General features: G+C 49.8%; 1 protein-coding gene across 1 annotated transcript in view; it reads left to right on the top strand.

Moving 5' to 3' along the window:
• The window catches only part of LOC132808897 (integrin alpha-D-like), an 81,805-nt gene that overhangs the window by 14,439 nt on the left and 45,220 nt on the right, over nt 1-22,146 (top strand). The window contains exons 7-11 of the mRNA XM_060822312.1: nt 2-147; nt 10,183-10,330; nt 11,336-11,480; nt 14,863-14,939; nt 20,507-20,633. Of these exons, the coding sequence (XP_060678295.1) occupies nt 2-147; nt 10,183-10,330; nt 11,336-11,480; nt 14,863-14,939; nt 20,507-20,633 (643 nt within the window). The remainder of the gene's footprint in view (nt 1; nt 148-10,182; nt 10,331-11,335; nt 11,481-14,862; nt 14,940-20,506; nt 20,634-22,146) is intronic.

Consider the following 22,146-nt stretch of genomic DNA (forward strand, 5'->3'; position numbering starts at 1 on the left):
GATGGCGCTAGCTCAATTCAGCCACAACGCGCGGACAGAGTTCACCTTTAACGGTTACAAGCAGGCTTCGGACAAGGAAAGACTGGTCAATAGGATTAGCCAAATCAGGGGAGGGACGAACACCCCAGATGGGATCAACTACGTCACGTAAGGACTTGTGCTGGGCGAGTGCACGTTCCAGTGAAAATAGCCCGGCAACCTCTCTGTTCACACCCCCTCCCTTTCTCTGCAACCACCTTCAGTCCCTACACTCCCTCCCTATCTCTATAACCCCCTCCAGCCCCTACACTCTCTCCCTATCTCTGTAACCCCCTCCAGTCCCTACACCTCCACCCTATCTCTATAACCCCCTACACCTCCACCCTATCTCTGTAACCCCCTACACCCTCTCCCTATCTCTGTAACCCCCTCCAGCCCTACACTCCCTCCTTATCTCTGTAACCCTCTCCAGCCCCTACACCTCCACCCTATCTCTGTAACCCACTACATCCTCTCCCGATCCCTGTAACCCCCTCCAGCCCCTACACTCCCTCCTTATCTCTGTAACCCCCTGCAACCCCTACACCTCCACCCTATTTCTATAACCCCCTACACCACCTCCCTATCACTATAACCCCCTACACCCCCCCTAACTCTGTAACCCCCCTACACCACCTCGCTATCTCTGTAACCCCGCTACACCCCCTCCCTATCCCTGTAACCCTCTTATACATATACACACAAACACAGACACACACTTCCGTGCAGGACCACACAGTGAAGAAGTTGTCTGGGAGGTTGGCTGAGATGTTGAGTGAGTATTAAACGGGTTTGGGAGTGTGTGGGATATTGAGTGAGTATTAAGCAGGTTTGGGAGTGTGTGGGATGTTGAGTGAGTATTAAGCAGGTTTGGGAGTGTGTGAGATGTTGAGTGAGTATTAATCGGGTTTGGGAGTGTGTGGGATATTGAGTGAGTATTAAGCAGGTTTGGGAGTGTGTGGGATGTTGAGTGAGTATTAAGCGGGTTTGGGAGTGTGTGGGATATTGCGTGAGTATTAAGCGGATTTGGGAGTGTGTGGGATGTTGAGTGAGTATTAATCGGGTATGGGAGTGTGTGGGATGTTGAGTGAGTATTAATCGGGTATGGGAGTGTGTGGGATATTGAGTGAGTATTAAGCGGGTTTGGGAGTGTGTGGGATGTTGAGTGAGTATTAACCGGGTTTGGGAGTGTGTGGGATATTGAGTGAGTATTAAGCGGGTTTGGGAGTGTGTGGGATATTCAATGAGTATTAAGCGGGTTTGGGAGTGTGTGCGATATTCAGAGTATTAAGCGGGTTTGGGAGTGTGTGGGATGTTGAGTGAGTATTAATCGGGTTTGGGAGTGTGTGGGATGTTGAGTGAGTATTAAGCGGGTTTGGGAGTGTGTGGGATGTTTAGTGAGTATTAATCGGGTTTGGGAGTGTGTGGGATGTTTTAGTGAGTATTAAGCGGGTTTGGGAGTGTGTGAGATGTTGAGTGAGTATTAATCGGGTTTGGGAGTGTGTGGGATGTTGAGTGAGTATTAAGCGGGTTTGGGAGTGTGTGAGATGTTGAGTGAGTATTAAGCGGGTTTGGGAGTGTGTGGGATGTTTAGTGAGTATTAATCGGGTTTGGGAGTGTGTGGGATGTTGAGTGAGTATTAAGCGGGTTTGGGAGTGTGTGAGATATTGCGTGAGTATTAACCGGGTTTGGGAGTGTGTGGGATGTTGAGTGAGTATTAAGCGGGTTTGGGAGTGTGTGAGATGTTGAGTGAGTATTAATCGCGTTTGGGAGTGTGTGGGATGTTGAGTGAGTATTAAGCGGGTTTGGGAGTGTGTGGGATATAGAGTAAGTATTAAGCAGGTTTGGGAGTGTGTGAGATGTTGAGTGACTATTAAGCGGCTTTGGGATTGTGTGGGATACTGAGTGAGTATTAATCCGGTTTGTGAGTGTGTGGGATATTGAGTGAGTATTAAGCGGGTTTGGGAGTGTGTGGGATGTTGAGTGAGTATTAAGCGGGTTTGGGAGTGTGTGGGATGTTGAGTGAGTATTAAGCGGGTTTGGGAGTGTGTGAGATGTTGAGTGAGTATTAAGCGGGTTTGGGAGTGTGTGGGATGTTTAGTGAGTATTAATCGGGTTTGGGAGTGTGTGGGATGTTTAGTGAGTATTAAGCGAGTTTGGGAGTGTGTGGGTTATTGAGTGAGTATTAAGCGGGTTTGGGAGTGTGTGGGATGTTGAGTGAGTATTAAGCGGGTTTGGGAGTGTGTGAGATGTTGAGTGAGTATTAAGCGGGTTTGGGAGTGTGTGGGATGTTTAGTGAGTATTAATCGGGTTTGGGAGTGTGTGGGATGTTTAGTGAGTATTAAGCGAGTTTGGGAGTGTGTGGGATATTGAGTGAGTATTAAGCGGGTTTGGGAGTGTGTGGGATGTTGAGTGAGTATTAAGCGGGTTTGGGAGTGTGTGAGATATTGCGTGAGTATTAACCGGGTTTGGGAGTGTGTGGGATGTTGAGTGAGTATTAAGCGAGTTTGGGATTGTGTGGGATGTTGAGTGAGTATTAAGCGGGTTTGGGAGTGTGTGGGATATTGAGTATTAACCGGGTTTGGGAGTGTGTGGGATATAGAGTAAGTATTAAGCGGGTTTGGGAGTGTGTGGGATATAGAGTAAGTATTAAGCGGGTTTGGGAGTTTGTGGGATATTGAGTGAGTATTAAGCGGGTTTGGGAGTGTGTGAGATGTTGAGTGAGTATTAATCGCATTTGGGTGTGTGTGGGATGTTGAGTGAGTATTAAGCGGGTTTAGGAGTGTGTGGGATATTCAGTGAGTATTAAGCGGGTTTGGGAGTGTGTGAGATGTTGAGTGAGTATTAACCGGGTTTGGGAGTGTGTGGGATATTGAGTGAGTATTAAGCAGGTTTGGGAGTGTGTGGGATGTTGAGTGAGTATTAAGCGGGTTTGGGAGTGTGTGGGATATTGCGTGAGTATTAAGCGGATTTGGGAGTGTGTGGGATGTTGAGTGAGTATTAATCGGGTATGGGAGTGTGTGGGATGTTGAGTGAGTATTAATCGGGTATGGGAGTGTGTGGGATATTGAGTGAGTATTAAGCGGGTTTGGGAGTGTGTGGGATGTTGAGTGAGTATTAACCGGGTTTGGGAGTGTGTGGGATATTGAGTGAGTATTAAGCGGGTTTGGGAGTGTGTGGGATATTCAATGAGTATTAAGCGGGTTTGGGAGTGTGTGGGATATTCAGAGTATTAAGCGGGTTTGGGAGTGTGTGGGATGTTGAGTGAGTATTAATCGGGTTTGGGAGTGTGTGGGATGTTGAGTGAGTATTAAGCGGGTTTGGGAGTGTGTGGGATGTTTAGTGAGTATTAATCGGGTTTGGGAGTGTGTGGGATGTTTTAGTGAGTATTAAGCGGGTTTGGGAGTGTGTGAGATGTTGAGTGAGTATTAATCGGGTTTGGGAGTGTGTGGGATGTTGAGTGAGTATTAAGCGGGTTTGGGAGTGTGTGAGATGTTGAGTGAGTATTAAGCGGGTTTGGGAGTGTGTGGGATGTTTAGTGAGTATTAATCGGGTTTGGGAGTGTGTGGGATGTTGAGTGAGTATTAAGCGGGTTTGGGAGTGTGTGAGATATTGCGTGAGTATTAACCGGGTTTGGGAGTGTGTGGGATGTTGAGTGAGTATTAAGCGGATTTGGGAGTGTGTGAGATGTTGAGTGAGTATTAATCGCGTTTGGGAGTGTGTGGGATGTTGAGTGAGTATTAAGCGGGTTTGGGAGTGTGTGGGATATAGAGTAAGTATTAAGCAGGTTTGGGAGTGTGTGAGATGTTGAGTGACTATTAAGCGGCTTTGGGATTGTGTGGGATACTGAGTGAGTATTAATCCGGTTTGTGAGTGTGTGGGATATTGAGTGAGTATTAAGCGGGTTTGGGAGTGTGTGGGATGTTGAGTGAGTATTAAGCGGGTTTGGGAGTGTGTGGGATGTTGAGTGAGTATTAAGCGGGTTTGGGAGTGTGTGAGATGTTTAGTGAGTATTAAGCGGGTTTGGGAGTGTGTGGGTTGTTTAGTGAGTATTAAGCGGGTTTGGGAGTGTGTGGGATGTTTAGTGAGTATTAAGCGAGTTTGGGAGTGTGTGGGTTATTGAGTGAGTATTAAGCGGGTTTGGGAGTGTGTGGGATGTTGAGTGAGTATTAATCGGGTTTGGGAGTGTGTGGGATGTTGAGTGAGTATTAAGCGGGTTTGGGAGTGTGTGGGATGTTTAGTGAGTATTAAGCGGGTTTGGGAGTGTGTGGGATGTTTAGTGAGTATTAAGCGGGTTTGGGAGTGTGTGAGATATTGAGTGAGTATTAAGCGGGTTTGGGAGTGTGTGGGATGTTGAGTGAGTATTAAGCGGGTTTGGGAGTGTGTGGGATATTGAGTGAGTATTAAGCGGGTTTGGGAGTGTGTGGGATGTTGAGTGAGTATTAACCGGGTTTGGGAGTGTGTGGGATATTGAGTATTAACCGGGTTTGGGAGTGTGTGGGATATAGAGTAAGTATTAAGCGGGTTTGGGAGTTTGTGGGATATTGAGTGAGTATTAAGCGGGTTTGGGAGTGTGTGAGATGTTGAGTGAGTATTAATCGCATTTGGGTGTGTGTGGGATGTTGAGTGAGTATTAAGCGGGTTTAGGAGTGTGTGGGATATTCAGTGAGTATTAAGCGGGTTTGGGAGTGTGTGAGATGTTGAGTGAGTATTAACCGGGTTTGGGAGTGTGTGGGATATTGAGTGAGTATTAAGCGGGTTTGGGAGTGTGTGGGATATTCAATGAGTATTAAGCGGGTTTGGGAGTGTGTGGGATATTCAGAGTATTAAGCGGGTTTGGGAGTGTGTGGGATGTTGAGTGAGTATTAATCGGGTTTGGGAGTGTGTGGGATGTTGAGTGAGTATTAAGCGGGTTTGGGAGTGTGTGGGATGTTTAGTGAGTATTAATCGGGTTTGGGAGTGTGTGGGATGTTTTAGTGAGTATTAAGCGGGTTTGGGAGTGTGTGAGATGTTGAGTGAGTATTAATCGGGTTTGGGAGTGTGTGGGATGTTGAGTGAGTATTAAGCGGGTTTGGGAGTGTGTGAGATGTTGAGTGAGTATTAAGCGGGTTTGGGAGTGTGTGGGATGTTTAGTGAGTATTAATCGGGTTTGGGAGTGTGTGGGATGTTGAGTGAGTATTAAGCGGGTTTGGGAGTGTGTGAGATATTGCGTGAGTATTAACCGGGTTTGGGAGTGTGTGGGATGTTGAGTGAGTATTAAGCGGGTTTGGGAGTGTGTGAGATGTTGAGTGAGTATTAATCGCGTTTGGGAGTGTGTGGGATGTTGAGTGAGTATTAAGCGGGTTTGGGAGTGTGTGGGATATAGAGTAAGTATTAAGCAGGTTTGGGAGTGTGTGAGATGTTGAGTGACTATTAAGCGGCTTTGGGATTGTGTGGGATACTGAGTGAGTATTAATCCGGTTTGTGAGTGTGTGGGATATTGAGTGAGTAATAAGCGGGTTTGGGAGTGTGTGGGATGTTGAGTGAGTATTAAGCGGGTTTGGGAGTGTGTGGGATGTTGAGTGAGTATTAAGCGGGTTTGGGAGTGTGTGAGATGTTGAGTGAGTATTAAGCGGGTTTGGGAGTGTGTGGGATGTTTAGTGAGTATTAATCGGGTTTGGGAGTGTGTGGGATGTTTAGTGAGTATTAATCGGGTTTGGGAGTGTGTGGGATGTTTAGTGAGTATTAAGCGAGTTTGGGAGTGTGTGGGATATTGAGTGAGTATTAAGCGGGTTTGGGAGTGTGTGGGATGTTGAGTGAGTATTAAGCGGGTTTGGGAGTGTGTGAGATATTGCGTGAGTATTAACCGGGTTTGGGAGTGTGTGGGATGTTGAGTGAGTATTAAGCGAGTTTGGGAGTGTGTGGGATGTTGAGTGAGTATTAAGCGGGTTTGGGAGTGTGTGGGATATTGAGTATTAACCGGGTTTGGGAGTGTGTGGGATATAGAGTAAGTATTAAGCGGGTTTGGGAGTGTGTGGGATATAGAGTAAGTATTAGGCGGGTTTGGGAGTTTGTGGGATATTGAGTGAGTATTAAGCGGGTTTGGGAGTGTGTGAGATGTTGAGTGAGTATTAATCGCATTTGGGTGTGTGTGGGATGTTGAGTGAGTATTAAGCGGGTTTAGGAGTGTGTGGGATATTCAGTGAGTATTAAGCGGGTTTGGGAGTGTGTGAGATGTTGAGTGAGTATTAACCGGGTTTGGGAGTGTGTGGGATATTGAGTGAGTATTAAGCGGGTTTGGGAGTGTGTGGGATATTCAATGAGTATTAAGCGGGTTTGGGAGTGTGTGGGATATTCAGAGTATTAAGCGGGTTTGGGAGTGTGTGGGATGTTGAGTGAGTATTAATCGGGTTTGGGAGTGTGTGGGATGTTGAGTGAGTATTAAGCGGGTTTGGGAGTGTGTGGGATGTTTAGTGAGTATTAATCGGGTTTGGGAGTGTGTGGGATGTTTTAGTGAGTATTAAGCGGGTTTGGGAGTGTGTGAGATGTTGAGTGAGTATTAATCGGGTTTGGGAGTGTGTGGGATGTTGAGTGAGTATTAAGCGGGTTTGGGAGTGTGTGAGATGTTGAGTGAGTATTAAGCGGGTTTGGGAGTGTGTGGGATGTTTAGTGAGTATTAATCGGGTTTGGGAGTGTGTGGGATGTTGAGTGAGTATTAAGCGGGTTTGGGAGTGTGTGAGATATTGCGTGAGTATTAACCGGGTTTGGGAGTGTGTGGGATGTTGAGTGAGTATTAAGCGGGTTTGGGAGTGTGTGAGATGTTGAGTGAGTATTAATCGCGTTTGGGAGTGTGTGGGATGTTGAGTGAGTATTAAGCGGGTTTGGGAGTGTGTGGGATATAGAGTAAGTATTAAGCAGGTTTGGGAGTGTGTGAGATGTTGAGTGACTATTAAGCGGCTTTGGGATTGTGTGGGATACTGAGTGAGTATTAATCCGGTTTGTGAGTGTGTGGGATATTGAGTGAGTAATAAGCGGGTTTGGGAGTGTGTGGGATGTTGAGTGAGTATTAAGCGGGTTTGGGAGTGTGTGGGATGTTGAGTGAGTATTAAGCGGGTTTGGGAGTGTGTGAGATGTTGAGTGAGTATTAAGCGGGTTTGGGAGTGTGTGGGATGTTTAGTGAGTATTAATCGGGTTTGGGAGTGTGTGGGATGTTTAGTGAGTATTAAGCGAGTTTGGGAGTGTGTGGGTTATTGAGTGAGTATTAAGCGGGTTTGGGAGTGTGTGGGATGTTGAGTGAGTATTAAGCGGGTTTGGGAGTGTGTGAGATGTTGAGTGAGTATTAAGCGGGTTTGGGAGTGTGTGGGATGTTTAGTGAGTATTAATCGGGTTTGGGAGTGTGTGGGATGTTTAGTGAGTATTAAGCGAGTTTGGGAGTGTGTGGGATATTGAGTGAGTATTAAGCGGGTTTGGGAGTGTGTGGGATGTTGAGTGAGTATTAAGCGGGTTTGGGAGTGTGTGGGATGTTGAGTGAGTATTAAGCGAGTTTGGGAGTGTGTGGGATGTTGAGTGAGTATTAAGCGGGTTTGGGAGTGTGTGGGATATTGAGTATTAACCGGGTTTGGGAGTGTGTGGGATATAGAGTAAGTATTAAGCGGGTTTGGGAGTGTGTGGGATATAGAGTAAGTATTAAGCGGGTTTGGGAGTTTGTGGGATATTGAGTGAGTATTAAGCGGGTTTGGGAGTGTGTGAGATGTTGAGTGAGTATTAATCGCATTTGGGTGTGTGTGGGATGTTGAGTGAGTATTAAGCGGGTTTAGGAGTGTGTGGGATATTCAGTGAGTATTAAGCGGGTTTGGGAGTGTGTGAGATGTTGAGTGAGTATTAATCGCGTTTGGGAGTGTGTGGGATGTTGAGAGAGAATTAAGCGGGTTTGGGAGTGTGTGGGATATTGAGTGAGTATTAATCGCGTTTGGGAGTGTGTGGGATGTTGAGTGAGTATTAAACGGGTTTGGGAGTGTATGAGATGTTGAGTGAGTATTAAGCGAGTTTGGGAGTGTGTGTGATGTTGAGTGAGCATTAAGCGGGTTTGGGAGTGTGTGGGATATAGAGTAAGTATTAAGTGGGTTTGGGAGTGTGTGGGATATTGAGTGAGTATTAAACGGGTTTGGGAGTGTATGAGATGTTGAGTGAGTATTAAGCGAGTTTGGGAGTGTGTGCGATGTTGAGTGAGTATTAAGCGGGTTTGGGAGTGTGTGGGATATTGAGTGAGCATTAATCCGGTTTAGGAGTGTGTGGGATATTGAGTGAGTATTAAGCAGGTTTGGGAGTGTGTGAGATGTTGAGTGAGTATTAATCGGGTTTGGGAGTGTGTGGGATATTGAGTGAGTATTAAACGGGTTTGGGAGTGTGTGGGATATTCAGTGAGTATTAAGCGGGTTTGGGAGTGTGTGGGATGTTGAGTGAGTATTAAGCAGGTTTGGGAGTGTGTGGGATATTGAGTGAGTATTAATCAGGTTTGGGAGTGTGTGGGATGTTGAGTGAGTATTAAGCGGGTTTGGGAGTGTGTGAGATGTTGAGTGAGTATTAATCGCGTTTGGGAGTGTGTGGGATGTTGAGTGAGTATTAAGCGAGTTTGGGAGCGTGTGGGATATTGAGTAAGTATTAAGCGGGTTTGGGAGTGTGTGGGATGTTGAGTGAGTATTAAACGGGTTTGGGAGTGTGTGAGATGTTGAGTGAGTATTAATCGGGTGTGGGAGTGTGTGGGATGTTGAGTGAGTATTAAGCGAGTTTGGGAGTGTGTGGGATACTGAGTGAGTATTAATCCGGTTTGGGAGTGTGTGGGATATTGAGTGAGTATTAAGCGGGTTTGGGAGTGTGTGGGATGTTGAGTGAGTATTTAGCGGGTTTGGGAGTGTGTGGGATGTTGAGTGAGTATTTAGCGGGTTTGGGAGTGTGTGGGATGTTGAGTGAGTATTAAGCGGGTTTGGGAGTGTGAGGGTTGTTGAGTGAGTATTAAGCGGGTGTGGGAGTGTGTGGGATGTTGAGTGAGTATTAAGCGGGTTTGGGAGTGTGTGGGATGTTGAGTGAGTATTAATTGGGTTTGGGAGTGTGTGGGATGTTGAGTGAGTATTTAGCGGGTTTGGGCGTGTGTGGGATGTTGAGTGAGTATTAATCGGGTGTGGGAGTGTGTGGGATGTTGAGTGAGTATTTAGTGGGTTTGGGAGTGTGTTGGATATTGTGTGAATATTAAGCGAGTTTGGGAGTGTGTGGGATATTGAGTGAGTATTAAGCGGGTTTGGGAGTGTGTGGGATGTTGAGTGAGTATTAAGCGGGTTTGGGAGTGTATGAGATGTTGAGTGAGTATTAAGCGAGTTTGGGAGTGTGTGGGATGTTGAGTGAGTATTAAGCGTGTTTGGGAGTGTGTGGGATATTGAGTGAGTATTAAGCGTGTTTGGGAGTGTGTGGGATGTTGAGTGAGTATTAAGCGTGTTTGGGAGTGTGTGGGATATTGAGTGAGTATTAAGCGTGTTTGGGAGTGTGATTAGATTAGATTAGATTACTTACAGTGTGGAAACAGGCCCTTCGGCCCAACAAGTCCACACCGACTCGCCGAAGCGCAACCCACCCATACCCCTACATATACCCCCCAATTCACCTGACCCGCACATCTTTGTGACTGTGGGAGGAAACCGGAGCACCCGGAGGAAACCCACGCAGACACGGGGAGAACGTGCAAACTCCACACAGTCAGTCGCCTGAGGCGGGAATTGAACCCAGGTCCCTGGCGCTGTGAGGCAGCAGTGCTAACCACTGTGCCACCGTGCCACCCTAAAAGTGTGTGGGATGTTAAGCGAGCATTATTCGGGTTTGGGAGTGTGTGTGATGTTGAGTGAGTATTGAGCGGGTTTGGGAGTGTGTGAGATGTTGAGTGAGTATTAAGCGGGTTTGGGAGTGTGTGGGATGTTTTAGTGAGTATTAAGCGGGTTTGGGAGTGTGTGGGATGTTTTAGTGAGTATTAATCAGGTTTGGGAATGTGTAGGGATATTGAGTGAGTATTAACCGGGTTTGGGAGTTTGTGTGGGATATTGAGTGTGTATTAAGCGGGTTTGGGATTGTGTGGGATATTGAGTGAGTATTAAGCGGGTTTGGGAGAGTATCTGAGGACCTCACTGATTTCTGTTGCAGGGACAATATTTTCACCAATTCTGCGGGTGCACGGGACGGAGCCAAACGTATTCTTATCACGATCACCGACGGAGAATCTCAGAACAGATATTTTCAATCAGCTATTGATGCAGCAAACCGCAAACAAATCCAGCGGTACGCCATCGGGGTAAGTGTGAAAACAACACTGCAACCCAATTCCAGCAAATCGAAACTCCACGTCCATGTAATGGTCTGTCGTCGTAACCCTGTGTCTGCACGTGCAGCTCCTACACCCCCTCCCTATCCCAGTAACCCCCTACACCCCCTCCCTATCTCTGTAATCCCCTACACCCCCTCCCAACCCAGTAACGCCCTACACACACCCCCCATCTCAGTAACCTCCTACACCCCCTCCTTATCTCTGTAACCTCCTACACCCCCTCCCTATCTCTGTAACCCCCGACACCCCCTCCCAACCCAGTAACCCCCTACACCCCCTCCCTATCTCTCTAACCCCCTACAACCCCTCCCAACCCAGTAACGCCCTACAACTCCCCATCTCAGTAACCTCCTACACCCCCTCCCTATCTCTGTAACCCCCGACACTCCCTCCCTATCTCTCTAACCCCCTACACCCCCTCCCAACCCAGTAACCCCCTACACCCCTTCCCTATCTCTGTAACTCCCCTACACTCCCTCCCTATCTCTTTAAACCCCTCCACCCCCTCCCTATCCCTGTAACACCCAACACCCCCCTCCCTCTCTCTGTAACCCCCCTACACTTCTTCTCCCTATCTGTAACCCCCCTGCACTCCCTCCCTATCTCTGTAACCCCCTACACCCCCTCCCTATCTCTGTAACCCCCCTGCACTCCCTCCCTATCTCTGTAACCCCCTACACCCCCTCCCTATCCCTGTAACCCCCTACACCCCCTCCCTACCTCTGTATGATTCTCATTCCTGTAATATCTCCATAATCTATGGAGCTTTAGCAATGAAGATATACACAATAGTGTTTAAATGAACTTCTGTTCATACACTGTCAAGTTTTGCATCCTGCCCCTCATGGGACACCTTTGCTCAGACCTTCTCTCTGCCCATGAACTCCGGTTATAACCAGTGCGTCAAACATTTTACAATCTGAGTGGTCACTGGTTTGGACTGATTCTGGGATGTTTGCGTTGGGTCTAAAGGTTGGCTCCGCCTTCAGTCATTCTGCTGCTTTGAACGAACTGAAAACCATTGCGTCCAAAAACGAAAACGTGTTCCAAGTGAATAACTTTGCTGCTCTTGATGGAATCCAGAAACAATTGCAAGAGAAAATCTTCGCCATCGAAGGTAACTGAAACCTTTCCTTTGAAGGAAACCTTGGAGATGTGACAATCTTTGGCCTTGCTGTAATTTATTGCCACTTTGGGAGGTGGTGGCAAATGAACCCTTCCTTTGTTTTTCTAATACACTAAACCATTCCCCTCTGTCCCATCATTTGTTTTTCTAATGCACTAAGCCATTCCCCTCTGTCCTGTCCTTTGTTTGTCTAAAGCACTAAACGATTCACCTCTGTCCCTTCCTTTGTTTTTGTCTATTGCACTAAAACATTCTCCTCTGTCCCTTGACTTGTTTCTCGCATGCATAAACCATTCAGCTCTGTCCCTTGACTTGTTTTCCTATTGCAGTAAACCATTCTCCTCGGCCCCTTATTTGATTTCCTAATGCACTAAACCATTCTCCTCTGTCCTTTTTTTTTCAAATGCACTAAACCATTTTCCTCTGTCCCTTCCTTAGGTTTTGATTAATACACTAAACTATTCTCCTCTGTCCAATCCTTTGCTTTTCCAATGCACTAAATCATTCTCCTCTGTCCTTTCCTTTGTTTATCTAATGCACTAAACCATTCTCATCTGTTCCTTCTTTATTTCTAAAGCACTGAACCATTCTCCTCTGTCCCTTCCTTGTTTTGTTTTCCCAATGCACTAAACTATATTCCTCTGTCCCTTCCTTTGTTTTTTATAATGCACTAAACCATTCTCCTCTGTCCCATTTTTTAATTTTTCTAATGCACTAGACCATTCTCCTCTGTCCCTTCCTTTTTTTAATGCACTAAAATATTGTCCTCTGTCCTTTCTTTTTTTCTAATGCACTAAATCATTCTCCTCTGACCCTTCCTTTATTTTTCTAATGCACTAAGCCATTCACCTCTGCCCCTTCCTTTGTTTTTCTAATGCATGAACCATTCTCCTCTGTCCCTTCCTTTGTTTTTCTAATGCACTAAGCCATTCACCTCTGCCCCTTCCTTTGTTTTTCTAATGCATGAACCATTCACCTCTGTCCCTTCCTTTTGTTTTTCTAATGCGCTAAACCATTCTCCTCTGTTGCTTCTTTGGTTTTTCTAATGCGCTAAACCATTCTCCTCTCTCCCTTCTGTTGTTTTTTCTAACACCCTAAACGATTCTCCTCTGTCCCCTCCTTCGTTTTTCTAATGCACTAAAGCATTCTCCTCTGTTCTATCTTTTAATTTTCTCATACACTTTTTGCGACATGGGGTAAACCCACCCCTTCGGCTAGAAATAAAATTGACCTGTGCTGTAATCCGTGAAAATTCAAGAGGCAACATTCTCTCCCAAAGCCCCTATTTAAAGTAAAAATTAACAACTGCATTTTGAAAAATGTAACAGAGAATAATTAACTAACAGCTATTTACAACTCCTTTCTCTGACGTATCTTTTCTTTGCCTCTACAATACTGGTCCAATAAAAGTCCCAATTGAGATTTACAAAACAAACTTCTTATCTGCGATACAGGGCTTTGATAGGTAAAGGTACTTGTAAGAGAGCAAGTTGTTTTGCAAGCTGTACTGTTAGGGCTGGCTGCTCTCTTATCAACTCTTTGTAACTGACTAGCTGTTCAAAATATTTAATATTTATACCCCAAAGCATTTCAGTGGTTTGAATATTGTCAAAATACCAAATTTAAACTTGATTGGAGTTTGGTAACTTGGGGCATAATTTAAACTGAATTTGAATCAGTTTTTGTCATAGCAACCCACTGCTAGCTGCTGGAGTAGATTTTCCAGTACTCTGTGTGCTTCTCTCAGTTCTTGCTAGCTTTTCAACTCTCTTAAAGGTATAGAACACTGCAACACCTTCATAACACACTAAAACATTTAGGGTGTTAGAAAAAAACAACAGAAGGGAGAGAGGAGAATGGTTTAGCGCATTAGAAAAACCAAAGAAGCAACGGAGGAGAATGGTTTAGTGCATTAGAAAACCACTATGTTTTGGTTTCTAATGCACTAAAACCTTTCTCCCCTCTGTTCTATCTTTTTTAATGCACTAAACCATTCTCTTCTTCTTTATCTTTTGTTTTTTCTAATGCACTAAACCATTATCCTCTTTTCCATAATTTGTGTTTCTAATGCACTAAACCATTCTCCTCTGTTCTACCTTTTGTTTATTTTCTAATGCATTAAACCATTCTCCTCTGTTCTATCACCATTGAACATCAAGTGGGTGATGGTTAGATTCTCTCTCAATGGGAAACCCCAGGATGTTGAGAGTGGTGGGAGGGGGGGATTCAGTGATGGTAACACGTTGAATGTTAAGGGGGTGATGGTTAGATTCTCTCTCAATGGGAAACCCCAGGATGTTGAGAGTGGTGGGAGGGGGGGATTCAGTGATGGTAACACGTTGAATGTTAAGGGGGCGATGGTTAGATTCTCTCTCAATGGGAACCCCCAGGATTTTGGGAGTGGGGGGGAGATGGGATTCAGTGATGGTAACGTCATTGAACGTCAAGGGGGTGATGGATAGATTCTCTCTCAATGGGAACCCCAAGGATGTTGACAGTGGGGGGTGAGGGAGATTCAGTGACAGTAACACCATTGAACATCAAGGGGGTGATAGTTAGATTCTCTCCATTAGAGACGGTTATTGCTTGGCATTTGGGTGGCAGAATGGTCCTTGCCATTTATTACCCCAAGCCTGGATATTGTACAGATCATGCTGCACTTTAGGAGGGTCAGCTGCGAGGGAGCCCCGCACTGTGGGAGGGTCAGTGCCGAGGGAGCCCCGCACTGTGGGAGGGTCAGTGCTGAGGGAGCCCCGCACTGAGGGAGGGTCAGCTCTGAGGGAGCTCCGCACTGTGGGAGGGTCAGTGCCGAGGGAGCCCTGCACTGTGGGAGGGTCAGCGCTGAGGGAGCCCCGCACTGTGGGAGGGTCAGTGCCGAGGGAGCCCCGCACTGTGGGAGGGTCAGTGCTGAGGGAGCCCCGCACTGTGGGAGGGTCAGCGCTGAGGGAGCCCCGCACTGTGGGAGGGTCAGAGCTGAGGGAGGCCCGCACTGTTGGAGGGTCAGCGCCGAGGGAGCCCCGCACTGTGGGAGGGTCAGCGCCGAGGGAGCCCCGCACTGTGGGAGGGTCAGCGCTGAGGGAGCCCCGCACTGTGGGAGGGTCAGCGCTGAGGGAGCCCCGCACTGTGGGAGGGTCAGTGCTGAGGGAGCCCTGCACTGTGGGAGGGTCAGTGCTGAGGGAGTGGGCATGTGGGAGGGTCAGCGCTGAGGGAGCAGGCACTGTGGGAGGGTCAGCACTGAGGGAGCCCCGCACTGTGGGAGGGTCAGCGCTGAGGGAGCCCCGCACTGTGGGAGGGTCAGGGCTGAGGGAGCCCCGCACTGTGGGAGGGTTAACGCTGAGGGAGTTACTGACCGTTGGATCCTCTGCCCCCTCAGGCGCGTCGGGTCCTGGAACCTCGGCATCATTCCAGCTGGAAATGGCTCAGGAGGGATTCAGCTCCCTCATTACCCCCGTAAGTACGAGATGGCGTTGCGCCCCTATCTTGCACGTGTGCCCAGACAAGGAGAAAAGGTCTCTCCCCACTGTTGGCTGGGAATCAAGGAAGTCGGATTTTCCAAACACTCCCATCCAGGACGGCCAGTCTCTGGACCCATCGCCCTAGAGTCCCGGAGTTTCCAAGGATGGAGCAGGGAATAGGGGAGGGGACTGGATTGGTACCACACACCGCCCTCTCTCCCCAGACATGTCTGAAGGATAGTCCCCCACTTGTCCATTGTGATTCCCAAAACTCGGTTAGATCGGAACAAGGTACACCCTCCACCCTATCTCTGCACCACAACTCCGGCACCTACACCCCACACCCTATCTCCTTAACCCCCTCCAGTGCCGACACCACACTCCTCATCTCCGTAACCCCCTCTGACCCGACACCGCCTCCCTATCTCTGTCACCCCCTACACTCCTCCCCATCTCTGCATCCCCTCCTAGACCCCCTCCCTATCTCTGTAACCCCCCAACACCCCCTCCCTATCTCTATAACCCCCCTACACCCCCTCCCGATCTCTGTAACACCCTACACCCCTCTCTATTTCTGTAACCCCCTACACCCCCTCCGGATCTCTGTAACCCCCTACACCCCCTCCCTATCCCTGTAACCTCCTACACCCCCTCCCTATCCCTGTAATCTCCTACACCCCCTCCCTATCTCTGTAACCCCCACACCCCCTCCCTGTCTCTATAACCCCCGTACACCACCTCCCGATCTCTGTACCTCACTACACCCCCTCCCTATTTCTGTAACCCCCTACACCCCCTCCCTATCTCTGTAACACCCTACACCCCTCCCTATCTCTGTAACCCCCCTACACTCCCTCCCTATCCCTGTAACCCCCCTACACCCCCTCCCTATTTCTGTAACACCCTACACTCCCTCCCTATCTCTGTAACCCACTACAACCCCTCCCTATACCCCCTCCCTATCTCTGTAGCCCCCTACGCCCCCTGCCTATCTCTGTAACCCCACTACACCCCCTCCCGATCTCTGTAACCCCCTACACCCCCTCCCTATCTCTGTAACCCCCTACACCCCCTCCCTATCTCTGTAACTCCCCTACACCCCCTCCCGACCTCTGTAACCCCCTACACCCCCTCCCAATCTCTGTAACCCCCTACACCCCCTCCCTATTTCTGTAAACCCCCTATACCCCCTCCCTATCTCTGTAACCCCCCTACACCCCCTCCCTATCTCTGTAACCCCCCAACACCCCCTCCCTATCTCTGTAAACCCCCTATACCCCCTCCCTATCTCTGTAACCCCCCTACACCCCCTCCCTATCTCTGTAACCCCCTTCACCCCCTCCCGATCCCTGTAATCCCCTACACCCCCTCCCTATCTCTGTAACCCCCTACAACCCCCTCCCTGTCTCTATAACCCCCTTACACCACCTCCCGATCTCTGTAACTCCCTACACCCCCTCCCTATTTCTGTAACCCCCTACACCCCTCCCTATCTCTGTAACTCCCTACACCCCCTCCCTATCTCTGTAACACCCTACACCCTCCCTATCTCTGTAACCCCCCTACACTCCCTCCCTATCTCTGTAACCCACCTACACCCCCTCCCTATTTCTGTAACACCCTACACTCCCTCCCTATCTCTGTAACCCACTACACCCCCTCCCTATACCCCTTCCCTATCTCTGTAGCCCCCTATGCCCCCTCCCTATCTCTGTAACCCCCTATACCCCCTCCCTATCTCTGTAACCCCACTACACCCCTTCCCTATCTCTGTAAACCCCCTACACCCCCTCCCGATCTCTGTAACACCCTACACCCCTCCCTATCTCTGTACCCTCCTACACCCCCTCCCTATCTCTATAATCCCCCTACACACCCTCCCGATCTCTGTAACCCCCTACACCCCTCACTATCTCTGTAACCCCCTACACCCCCTCCCTATCTCTGTACCTCCCTACACCCCCTATCTCTGTAACCCCCTACACCCCCCTCCCTATCTCTATACCTCCCTACACCCCCTCCCTATCTCTGTACCTTCCTACACCCCCTCCCTATCTCTGTAACCCCCTACACCCCCTCCCTATCTCTATAACCCCCCTATACCCCCTCCCGATCTCTGTAACTCCCTACACCCCCTCCCTATTTCTGTAACCCCCTACACCCCCTCCCTATCTCTGTAACCCCCTTCACCCCCTCCCTATCTCTGTACCTCCCGACACCCACTCCCTAACTCTGTAACCCCCTACACCCCCTCCCTATCTCTGTACCTTCCTACATCCCCTTCCGATCTCTGTACCTCACTATACCCCCTCCCGATCTCTGTAACCCCCTACACCCCATCCCTATCTCTGTACCTCCCTACACCCCCTCCCTATCTCTGTAACCCCCCTACACCCCCTCCCTATCTCTGTAACCCCCCTTCACCCCCTCCCTATCTCTGCACCTCCCTACACCCCTCCCTATCTCTGTACTTTCCTACACCCCCTCCCTATTTCTGTAACCCCTCTACACCCCCTCCCTATCTCTGTAACCCCCTACACCCCCTCCCGATCTCTGTAACCCCCTACACCCCATCCCTATCTCTGTACCTCCCTACACACCCTCCCTATCTCTGTAACCCCCCATAACCCCTCCCTATCTCTGTAACCGCCTACACCCCCTCTCTATCTCTATAACCCCCTTCACCCCCTCCCGATCTCTGTACCTCCCTACACCCCTCCCTATCTCTGTACTTTCCTACACCCCCTCCCTATTTCTGTAACCCCCTACACCCCCTCCCTATCTCTGTAACCCCATATACCCCTTCCCGATCTCTGTACCTTCCTACACCCCCTCCCTATCCCTGTAACCTCCTACACCCCCTCCCTATCCCTGTAACCCCCTAGACCCCCTCCCTATCTCTGTAACCCCCTACACCCCCTCCCTATTTCTGTAATCCCCTACACCCTCTCCCTATCTCTGTAACCCCCTACACCCCCTCCCTATCTCTGTAATCCCCTACACCCCCTCCCTATTTCTGTTACCCCCTACACTCCCTCCCTATCTCTGTAATCCCCTACACCCCCTCCTATCTCTGTAACCCCCTACACCCCCTCCCTATCTCTGTAACCCTCTACACTCCCTCCCTATCTCTGTAACCCCCCTACACCCCCTCCCTATCTCTGTAACCCCCCATAACCCCTCCCTATCTCTGTAACCGCCTACACCCCCTCTCTATCTCTATAACCCCCTTCACCCCCTCCCGATCTCTGTACCTCCCTACACCCCTCCCTATCTCTGTACTTTCCTACACCCCCTCCCTATTTCTGTAACCCCCTACACCCCCTCCCTATCTCTGTAACCCCATATACCCCTTCCCGATCTCTGTACCTTCCTACACCCCCTCCCTATCCCTGTAACCTCCTACACCCCCTCCCTATCCCTGTAACCCCCTAGACCCCCTCCCTATCTCTGTAACCCCCTACACCCCCTCCCTATTTCTGTAATCCCCTACACCCTCTCCCTATCTCTGTAACCCCCTACACCCCCTCCCTATCTCTGTAATCCCCTACACCCCCTCCCTATTTCTGTTACCCCCTACACTCCCTCCCTATCTCTGTAATCCCCTACACCCCCTCCTATCTCTGTAACCCCCTACACCCCCTCCCTATCTCTGTAACCCTCTACACTCCCTCCCTATCTCTGTAACCCCCCTACACCCCCTCCCTATTTCTGTAACCCCTACACCCCCTCCCTATCTCTGTAATCCCCTACACCCCCTCCTATCTCTGTAACCCCCTACACCCCCTCCCTATCTCTGTAACCCCCTACACACCCTCCCTATCTCTGTAACCCCCCTACACCCCCTCCTATTTCTGTAACCCCCTACACTCCCTCCCGATCTCTGTACCTCCCTATACCCCCTCCCGATCTCTGTAACCCCCTACACCCCATCCCTATCTCTGTACCTCCCTACACCCCCTCCCTATCTCTGTAACCCCCCTACACCCCCTCCCTATCTCTGTAACCCCCCTTCACCCCCTCCCTATCTCTGCACCTCCCTACACCCCTCCCTATCTCTGTACTTTCCTACACCCCCTCCCTATTTCTGTAACCCCTCTACACCCCCTCCCTATCTCTGTAACCCCCTACACCCCCTCCCGATCTCTGTAACCCCCTACACCCCATCCCTATCTCTGTACCTCCCTACACCCCCTCCCTATCTCTGTAACCCCCCTATACCCCCTCCCTATTTCTGTAACCCCCTACACCCCCTCCCTATCTCTGTAACCCCATATACCCCCTCCCGATCTCTGTACCTTCCTACACCCCCTCCCTATCCCTGTAACCTCCTACACCCCCTCCCTATCTCTGTAACCCCCTCGACCCCCTCCCTATCTCTGTAACCCCCAGACCCCCTCCCTATCTCTATAACCCCCCTACACTCCCTCCCGATCTCTGAACCTCCCTACACCCCCTCCCTATTTCTGTAATCCCCTACACCCCCTCCCTATCTCTGTAACCCCCTACACCCCCTCCCTATCTCTGTAATCCCCTACACCCCCTCCCTATTTCTGTTACCCCCTACACTCCCTCCCTATCTCTGTAATCCCCTACACCCCCTCCTATCTCTGTAACCCCCTACACCCCCTCCCTATCTCTGTAACCCTCTACACTCCCTCCCTATCTCTGTAACCCCCCTACACCCCCTCCCTATTTCTGTAACCCCTACACCCCCTCCCTATCTCTGTAATCCCCTACACCCCCTCCTATCTCTGTAACCCCCTACACCCCCTCCCTATCTCTGTAACCCCCTACACACCCTCCCTATCTCTGTAACCCCCCTACACCCCCTCCTATTTCTGTAACCCCCTACACTCCCTCCCTATCTCTGTAACCCCCTACACCCCCTCCCTATCTCTGTAATCCCCTACACCCCCTCCCTATCCCTGTAACCCCCTACACCCCCTCCCTATCTCTGTAACCCCCTACACCCCCTCCCTATCTCTGTAATCCCCTACACCCCCTCCTATCCCTGTAACCCCCCTACACCCCCTCCCTATCTCTGTAATCCCCTACACCCCCTCCCTATCTCTGTAACCCCCTACACCCCCTCCCTATCTCTGTAACCCCCCTACACCCCCTCCCTATCTCTGTAACCCCCTACACCCCCTCCCTATCTCTGTAACCCCCCTACACCCCCTCCCTATCTCTGTAATCCCCTACACCCCCTCCCTATCTCTGTAACCCCCCTACACCTCCCTACCTATCTCTGTAACCCCTTACAGCCCCTCCCTGTTGTGTATGCCCTTGTGACTCCACCCTTTATGGGAATGGGTGTCACCTGCCCTGAAGGGGCAACTTGGGAACAGGGGTCTGTCACCCAGAAAGCCCCCTTGACCAGTGTTGGGGTGGGGTGGGGGATCGGACCGACCTTCGGCAATGGCCCAGCAGGGTTGGTGTGCCAGTGGGCATCCTCCTCATGTGTTTCGCTCGCACGTTACTCCATCGTTTTGTTGACCCTGTTTGGTTTTTATGCTCCCCCCCACCCTCCCCAAACCTCCCCCCCCCCATGTGCTGCAGAGTGCCAAAGTGCTCGGGGCAGTCGGTGCCTACGATTGGTCAGGGGCTCTCGTCGAATTCAGGGGGTCGTCACGTATCATGATCAACTCAACTTTGCAAAATACCAACGTGAAAAATGCCTACTTGGGTAAGGGAGTGTAATTGTCCGAAAACGAGAGAGAGAGAGATAGAGAGAGAGAGAGCTGCCTGCCCTCGTTCCTAAACTCATGCCAGCGTACATTGCGTTCTTCAAACGCTCTGCCTGTTATAATGAGAGCTTGACCCACCCTCTCAGTGCCATGCTTGACTTTGCCTCAGGGCACACCGATCAGGCGTTAAGACGGAGCCCAGCGTTTTCTCACCTTCGTTCACTCACCCTGCCACGTTACGTCTGCAGATGACCCCAAAATGGGAGGGCAGCGAAGAGGGTTACCTCAGGCTACAACGGGATCTGGACCAGATGGGCCGAGGAGGGGCAGATGGAGTTAAGTTCAGGTCAACGCGAGGTGCTGCATTATGGGAAAGCAAATCTTAGCAGGACTTAATGCTCAGGTCCTGGGGAGTGGTGCTGAACACAGAGACCTTGGAGTGCAGGTTCATAGCTCCTTGAAAGTAGAGTCGCAGGTAGATAGGATAGTGAAGGCAGCGTTTGGTATGTTTTCCTTTATCGGTCAGAGTATTGAGTACAGGAGTTGGGAGGGTCATGTTGCGGCTGTACAGGACATTGGTTGGGGCCACTGTTGGAATATTGCGTGCAATTCTGGTCTCCTTCCTATCGGAAAGATGTTGGGAAACTTGAAAGGGTTCAGAAAAGATTTACAAGAATGTTGCCAGGGTTGGAGGGTTTGAGCTACAGGGAGGGGCTGAAGAGGCTGGGGCTGTTTTCCCTGGAGCGTCGGAGGCTGAGGGGGTGACCTTATAGAGGTTTATAACATCATGAGGGGGACATGGATAGGGTAAATAGACAAGGTCTTTTCCCCCTGGGGTGGGGGAGACTGAGGGGGTGACCTTATAGAGGTTTATAACATCATGAGGAGGACATGGATAGGGTAAATAGACAAGGTTTTTTCCCTGGGGTGGGGGAGTCCAGAACTAGAGGGGCATAGGTTTAAGATGAGAGGGGAAAGATATAAAAGAGACCTAAGGGGCAACTCTTTCACACGGGGAGTGGTACGTGTGTGGAATGAGCTGCCAGGGGATGTGGTGGAGACTGGGACAATTGCAACATTTAAGAGGCATCTGGATGGGGACATGGATAGGAAGGGTTTGGGGGGGATATGGGTGAAGTGCTGGCAAATGGGACTGGATTAGGTGAGGGATATCTGGGTGGGAATGGGGTCAAAGGGCCTGTTCTTAAACTGGAGAGGGTTCAGAAGGGATTTGCCAGGATGTTACCAGGAACTGAGGGTTTGAGGCATTAGGAGAGGCTGGGATTTCTTTCACAGGAGTGTAGGGAGGTTGAGGGGTGACCGTCGAGAGGTTTATAAAATCACGAGGGACACGTGAATTGGCAGGAATCTGGGGGGATTTTAAGATTAGGGGCTATCTTTCTAATGCGAGAGGAGAGAGGCTTGGGCAATTTTTCCACACGGAGGGTGGTGCGTGTGCGGAATGAGCTGTCAGACGAAGTGGTGCAAGTGGGTACAGTCACAAGGTTGAAA

This window comes from Hemiscyllium ocellatum (genome assembly GCF_020745735.1).
Source record: "Hemiscyllium ocellatum isolate sHemOce1 chromosome 41 unlocalized genomic scaffold, sHemOce1.pat.X.cur. SUPER_41_unloc_9, whole genome shotgun sequence".
NCBI classification, from domain to species: domain Eukaryota; kingdom Metazoa; phylum Chordata; class Chondrichthyes; order Orectolobiformes; family Hemiscylliidae; genus Hemiscyllium; species Hemiscyllium ocellatum.